Genomic DNA, 8,153 nt, shown 5'->3' on the forward strand with positions numbered 1-8,153 from the left:
GGGGTCTATATATATTTATATATATATACTTACACCTCTTATAGCAAGACGCAGCTTTGCTCATAGCTCACTGATAAGTATAAGAGGAGATATTGTATTATGATTTGAATTTGATAAAAATCATGAGGAGTTATTAAAAGAAATGTTTGTCATTTTTGACATCAAAACAAACAGAAAAAATCTGAAGTGCAGACTCAAACCCGTCAATACAGTCTGTAAATAAAATGTGAAAAGTAAACTTTTATGTAATTAAGCATCACAATAGAACACAGTAACTCTACACTTTTAAAAAGATGGTTCTTCAAAGGTTTTTTAGTAAAGAAAATGGTTCTATATGGAACCATGAACACTCAAAGAACCCTTTGCATGATTGAAGTGTTCTTTGCACCATGAAAGGGTTCTTCGGACTTTGCATCATGAAATGACTGATGGAGAAATGTACTGTGGATGGTTCTATGCAGAACCTTTTTGAAAATGGTTCATTGTGGCACCCTGAAAGGGTTATTCTATTGTTACAGTGTCAAGCTTGTAACAATAAAAGAACCATCTACAGCATATTCATGCATATTTTCTGTCTGAAGAACCCTTTCATGATGCAAAGAACACTTCAATCATGCAAAGGGTTCTTTGAGTGTTCATGGTTCTACATGAAGCAATTTTCTTTACTAAAGAATCCTTGAAGAACCAATTTTTTTAAGAATGTCAAGATTAATGATGGAATGTTGCGTGTTTGATTAGAGTCCTCCTCCAAACGAAGTCTCTACGCTTTCTTACAGCTCAGTTCCAGGTTCAAGTCGAATTCCCAAACATATTTTTGTGCTCCCTCTCCGTCGGTATGCTATTTATTTTGTGGACTGAGTGTTCTTCGGAATAACGTGGCAGCACTGCTCTTTAAGGAGCTTTTGATGTGTTTCTCAGATTTGATGGCTTGATGAGGGCAATAATCAACAGCCCGGCCTCTGGCAGGCTCCGAGTGAAGCCCCATGACTGTGGCCGTTTACAAGGCCGTAAATGACAGCGCAGGGACATCGTAAACTCTCCACAGCAATGCTTCCAAACCTCTTCTCCTGCGATCTCTCGCTCCATCCATTTTCCTTTGCATCCCAGAGGAGGAATGAAACCAGTAATAGACCGGAGACAAAAACCCGTTAACATGAGCACGAGGGACCTTTCAATGCATTGTAGCATTAGGAGGAACATTCTGTAACGAAATGATCATGAAATGAGATGTTCCATTCAGGATTTGTTCCTTTTTTCAATCAGGCAACGTTGCAGAGTAATTACTGAGCAAGTTCTACTTGTATAATGATCACTGAGTGCCCACAGTATTTAAACTGTGTCATACTACACATGTTGTTTTCAAACTATCCAAGCAAACAAATGGAAACAAACACAGAATATGTGGCAGATGTTCTCTGAAGTTAGACGTTAGGTTTACAGGCCATTGATATGTTTCTGCAGTGCAGATAATGCTGTAGTGTCCCTGTAGAACAGTGTTCTGGGCTTTGAAGTAGAACAAGTGCAAACCAGATGAAGTTCTTTCAAGAAGCTCAGAGGAAGCAGAAATGGCTAAAATGGCCATATCAGATGGACATTATTAGTAATCAGGCTTAAATGATTTTCTTTAAATGAATTGTAAAGCAAAAACTGAATTTTAAAGGTCTGCTGCAAGCATTAGTCCGAAGGGTAAACTGACATATTCAAAAAGTCCTTTTTGTGTCTTTACATCTACTGGAGCTTTCGGGGGGCTCCAGGGGCCGGGGGCCTTAGGCATATCTCAAGCTGTTCTAAATGGGACGTACAGTCGCTAATCCTGTGCTCTTTGATGGTGGAGGAGCTCTTTTCCAGAGAGATCTTTGGTCCATGGCCATTACACAAAAAATAAGCAAAGACTTCAAATGACTCCCTTTGCCTCCCAATGCTACCCCCTCTCTCCCTCTCCTTCCTCCTCTCCCTCCTTCTCTTTCTCTCTCCGCGTCTAAAGAATGTGGTGTGTCTTTTGTTGTTTGCGAATCATGCTGGTTATCAGGTGAAGGCTGATCAGTGCCACATCAAAGAAAGCTTCTTCCATGGCGTCACCTAAATACCCCCTGAAGTCTGATAGCTCGATTCTGTGGCTGCTTGCAGATGTGCTCAAGTTCTTGCCCAAAGAACCTAACATGTGAGTCAGCACTTTGAGGGCTAGTCTACAAAGGACCTGAGAATGATCTAAACCAAAAACTTCTAAACGGAGCAAATCAAGAACATCCAGTGCATCTTTGCATGCACACTTTTAGTAATTTCACCGATGGCAAGCGTTTGAATTCACTGTGAGCTCCATTGTCCTTATTTGCACACAGAATTCAACCATTGCTGACTTTACCAACGCTTTTGGGCAGTGTGCGAAAAATGAAGTTACTCAAAAATGTATCCATTACAAATGACTTCTCTTAAGCTGGGGTATGGGTTTACTTATTACTTTCTGTAAAAAAGTACTTTCACTAATCTTTACTTCTGAATCTCACTACTCTCCAAAACACATCTGTACCAACTGGAAATCCGACAGTCCTTTCAGTACTTTATTTAGAAAGAAACTATCACAGTAAACATCCTTCTGTCACTCTCCCTGCATCTGAACAAGCCACAGCCAGCTATGCTTCATTAAAACAATGAATGATTAATGTTGCTTGAAAACTGAAAAATTAGCCAGTAGAACAGGTCCAAAAACATATGCCTCAAAATAAAACCTTTAAGAATAAAATATAAAATCTTACAGATCTGTTCCTGACTGAAAATAGAGTTCGGTCTGTTTGAGTAAGGTTGGGTCTCTCTTCTTCACCACAAGGATCTTTACTCATTCATTCACACGAACTTCATACTAGGACAAGCACAGATAATCTACATAGAGGAAATTTACTATTTAAACTCACTTTTTGATGATTCAGCACAGAAATCCAGTTCAAACACTTCCTGAATCTGTAGAGTCGCCCTTTCCATTCCATCTTATCACGAGATCATACGAGACTCACATCCGGAGTTATGAGCCTATGAAGAGGGGCTGAGATACACGTCATCTGCCTCTCACCGTATGGAGCTGGTGGATTTGTGTGTCCGTCTACATTCTGTGTGAAACTGACCAATGGACACTCAGGAAATCACTAAGCACTGACCATCACGCCGGAAACCCTTCATTCTTCATTCAGTCCACATCGGAGACTCATGTGAAACGGCGTGCAGAGAGTTTACAGCTGCTGAAGCTGCTGCAGCGGTTTTGGAAAGTAGTGATGAAGATAACGGGGCATTTAGATATGAAACATATGAGGATCATGTAAGATGAAGAGCCTTTAAAGGAGAGCTTAAAAAGATATGCACAAATTGAGAAAATGCCCTCAGACCACAGAGGGATAATACTGCTCTGTTAGAGATATTTAAGTAACATAAGTTACATAATTATTATAAAGTCAGGAGTTGTAATGTATCTACAAGAAGATGAACTGTAATGCATTATACTACTTTAAAAAGTAATCACACTACTGTAACGTGTTACTTAGTACCACATTATCCCCAACACTGGCTAAACACCATCACAGCTACAATGTAGAGCATGTGTGAATGAAACTATATGTCAGCATCACTGATTATAGGATGTTTCTGCTTCTCTTACCCCATGTTCACAGAGCAACAAGAGACCAGCTATTTCCTATGGAAGTTGACAATTTGTAGTTGGGATTTAACAGCAAGGCAGAAGGGTGATGAGCGACAAGTCAAGCTGAGATTTTCTGAGTTTTATGTATATTACATAAGACACGGAAATGTCAGTCAAAATGATTGGATCACACCAATCGTAGAGGTCACCAACATCCAGTTTCTGAACTTTTTGTTCCTACCAGCATTTGTTCCTATTCCCAAAAGCATTGTGCAAAAGAATGGAAGAGAAACTTGTACCTCAGTTCACAATTTAAACAAAGCAATACATTTATAACATATCTGTCACATTTTCTTGTCAGAACCTACACAGTGTACATGAGATGCCTCGAACACGCTCACCAGAGACAAACTTGATTTTCCTCTTTTTAGCTTTCCTTCTTGACTTGCATTGATATGCTGCCTTGGGTGGTATGCAGGGCACATATCAACACATGCTTAACAACACCTATTCATCTGTTCATCACCTCAATCAAAATCTCTTAGCATATCAATCCCTTCAAGTAACACTGAAGGCTTTAATTCATCACGTTTGAATGGAGGCTGCAGTTATAAATCACCTTATTGTCAGCTGAATAGACCAAATGCTCCTTAGAGTGATTTCTATGCCATCTAAATGACCATAGAGCCCTCAGATCATAGCCAAGAAGACTGAGCAATCTGATTCAGCAAAGTCTCCTCGTCTCTCAGTGTCTCCAAAGCTCCTTTGATGTGTGCAGCTACGCTTATTGCCTGTTTTGCCAGAAGTGCAAACTGAATAAGTCCAAAAGGTATCAAAGATTCTTTAGTCCTTTGAACAGTGACGAGTGGACTTTAAACAAAGAGGTGTTTTTGGATGTCCTTCACACAACACTCAGCTCATTCATCTTGTCTTATTGATTTACCCTGCACTTGTTCCGTCTGCTCACGCTTGCCAACACTGTCACTTTTGCAGCCTATTTCCATTTATATTATTTGAGCCATGATTCCTGCTTCAAATTCTGGCACTGACTTTCCAAAATAGAATAATTCTGCAGAGAAAATGATGAGAACACTTTGTTTTTTTTCTCAAAATGAACACATCCTTCAACACCTTAAACTTCAGCCTTAACAAGTGGCTCTTCAACAGCTTTTTAGTACTTACAATATGACCATACCAACTCAAAGAACCATCTGAATGCATAATTGGTTCATTGCATGGTTAAATGGTTCTTTTCTATAATGTAAAACTTTGTTGTTTGTGGTTTAAAAGAACCTTTAAACAATTGGTTCATTATAGTACCAAAAAGTTGTGACTGTTACAAGTCAAAGAAACTTTAATTCTGCCTAGAAGTACTGAGCCCTGCTGATGACATCCCATGTTAATAATAATAATAATGTGTGGCCATGACTTAGTATAGTGTGGGAACGAGATAAGTCGTGGCCATGACTTAGTAAGGTGTGGGAATGAGATCCTAAGGCGTGGCCACGACTTAGTAAGGCGTTGGCTTGAGATGATAAAGCCTTGACCACAGCTTAATAAGGCATGATCTCGTTCCTATGTCTTACTAACTTGAGGCCACGGCTTAATTATATCATTCTCACACCTTACTGCTCTGGCCATGTATTAGGATCTCATTCCCATGTTTTAATAAGGTGTGGCCACGCATTCTTTTTATTTATACGGGATGTCACCAGCAGGGCTCTGTATAAAAGTGTAAACTCTCAAATACAGATATAAAGGTTTTGGAAATGGTTCTGATTATGGAGTTTTGGTTGTAAGAAAAACTCTGATATGCAGGTTTCCTTAAACTTTGGAACAGATTCTTCACACTCATATGTCTAATTTGCAAAAGTGCTATTTGAAAGAAACATGCATTAAAAGATTATTAAGAAACTAAAAGCATTGATTTCACACCTACCCTGTTTCGGTGAATTGAACTTTTTCTTTAATTCAGTTTGTTTTGACAGGTGTGAACGCTGCCATATTCGGGTGTGCACTAAACAATTAAACCATGGGCTTTACTTTTCTAGTAACATGTCAGTACTGTGTAGTTCACTCTTAGAAAAAAAGGTGTTAACTGTCTCAGGGTCAGTGCCTCTCTCGTCACTGAGGTGGAACCCTCAAGGGTGCATCTCAGTACCTTTAGTCAGGGAACATAACTGAACCATAATCCACTGAAATGATATGTTCTAAGCTGTACTGACTCCACACACCCCGTCTCGTCTCCAGGCTTTTATTTTACTGTTCTGTTTTAAAACATTCGGTTATGAAAAGGTACAAATACGAACTTTTCACCTGGAGAAAACTTATTTAAGGTTCACAATCAGACCTTAAAACCACTGTTGGAGCTTTGAGGGAACATTTACATTGTTTGTACCCTGATGAATGAAAAATGTGTACTGTACTGACATGCTGCTCTTCATGTGGTTCCTGCAGCACGAGCTGCTGTAAATAATGCCAGATAAGCAATAAAATAATAGCAAAGCAATGAATTCGATTTTGGTACATAGATCATGCAACACATTCAAGTGTCAGTGACTTGATTGATTACATTCAAATTGACAAACCATTTAATTATAAAGACAGTTTATTTTTATGTCTTTGATAATGATTGACATATATAGGTGTCTATTTTAATACAAAGTAGCCTTAATACATGTATGTCATAAATATATGTGATGGATTCATCTACATAGTTCAAACTATTCAGGTTAGTATGATGAGAAATTGTGCATTGCATAGTGGTGGTGATAGGAACCAGGGGTCACCATGACTACAACCCAAATATAGACATTTTATTTACTATCCAGAACCACCAGTGAACCTACACGAGTCTTCTGAGTTAATGTGGAATGTTGATGATGGTAAAATAGTGGGAAATCTGAAATAATAAGTTTTCTTTGGGGGCTATTTTGCTTCACAACACCCTGCATGTATCCCTCCACCCTCATAATTTAAAAAAATGCCTTCTCAATACTGTCATAAAACAGTGTCTCAGCCATCAGGCAGTGAATTCATAATGATTTCATGTAATAACTTTCTGTGACAGAGCTTGTAGAGTGGACATCTGGTTCCTATCACCACCACTATGAACATGTTTCTTTAGAATAAAGCATTTCACATGAAAAGTTCTGAGTTAATTAGAAAAAAAGTGATATTCCTCTTTAAAATGGTAGGTTTTTGGTTCTAATGTGAGAGTAACAGAGCGCTTATATTCCAGCCAAATGTCTGGCCAATCACTGAACACCCACGTGTGTAATTTAGCCGCTTCAATGTGAAACCAACCGAATGAAATGGAAAACATACAATGTCACAAGAACCCAAACTCTGGCTTAGAGTGTATAAAAGCCATGGCAGTCTTTGAAAAAGCACTGACAGAAGTGGTACTATCTATACTTGACTTGTTCTTACCTTCTGAAGCCACTGGGTGTTGTTCTCCATGGCCGTCTCCAGATGTTGAAGCCTCTGAACTGACCACTCACCCTCTCCTGGCGGCGCATCTCTTTGGACTACTTTGCTGCCTCCGTAATGAGCCGATCCACCCTTGCAGCTGTCCATCTCAGGCAGGATGAAGGTATAGCTGCACTGTCCGTGCTGCACACGGTGGAACTTCTTCCGCCTCTCTCCTGGCCCTCGCTTCTGGCTGTTCCCGCTTCCAGAAGTCACCGGACCAACCACTGCCAGCAGCAGCGCCAGCCCCCATTGGAGACTGCTCAGCCTCATGGTTACGAGTGCAAACAGACTGAAAAAGGCCACCTGCAGCTGAAGGACTGATGCCAACTTGCCCTCAACCGCTCACTCGGCCAGAAAGACGGGACACATGGCTTCACAGATGCAAGAGGAGATGCTCCCTGCCTGCTGTTCCTCGTCCTTCTCCTTCCTTTGGTGTTTGTGGTTCTCTCCCAGCAGTGGAGGAGGTTATTTTCCTAAGTAGGGTCTTGTTTCCTTTAAACTCTCTTCGGCCCCCCGTGCTACGTGAGGAGCCGGGCTGAAGCACTGGAGCTGGAGAAGGAGAGAGAGAGAGAGAGAGAGAGAGAGCGAGTCTCTCAAGCAGAAAAACAAGACAGATGCATGAAGGACCTTCCTTCCTATCCTAAAGCAGTGTCTGAAATGACCAGAAAGAGGGAGTTCTGCCCTCTTATCTGGGAGCGAGGGAGCGCATGGGGGAGGAGAGGAGGGGGGGGAAGCTGAGGGAGGTCTATTAGCACACGCTCTGTCTCTGCTCTTCACTAAAGTATTTCCTCACTCTGCTCGCCCGAGTTTCCTCCACTTCTGTGCTGCTCGTCAACTGGACGTGGGCCATTTCCAATTACATGTGATGTTTCAGTGAGATTTTGGAATGTTTACTTTTTATCATTGCTGAAAAAGGAGCAGACGAACCATTAGGAATAAAACCTGAGGGCTTTGCTTTCTAAAGGGACTCGGCTTGGAATGGTTAACACTCGAGATCCCTAGTTTCCTGTAGAACACCTTTAGATCCCATTAAATGCATCTGGTATCAGTCCCA

At 40.6% G+C, this 8,153-nt stretch overlaps 1 protein-coding gene across 1 annotated transcript in view; it reads right to left on the reverse strand.

Annotated features, from left to right (window-relative positions):
- angpt4 (angiopoietin 4) overlaps positions 1 to 7,751 on the reverse strand; it is a 78,423-nt gene extending 70,672 nt beyond the window's left edge. Inside the window, exon 1 of the mRNA XM_036571583.1 lies at positions 7,058 to 7,751. Coding sequence (XP_036427476.1) covers positions 7,058 to 7,369 — 312 coding nt within the window. The 5' untranslated portion in view covers positions 7,370 to 7,751. The remainder of the gene's footprint in view (positions 1 to 7,057) is intronic.
- Positions 7,752 to 8,153: the final 402 nt, after the last annotated feature.

This window comes from Colossoma macropomum, unplaced genomic scaffold (genome assembly GCF_904425465.1).
Source record: "Colossoma macropomum unplaced genomic scaffold, Colossoma_macropomum, whole genome shotgun sequence".
NCBI lineage: Eukaryota > Metazoa > Chordata > Actinopteri > Characiformes > Serrasalmidae > Colossoma > Colossoma macropomum.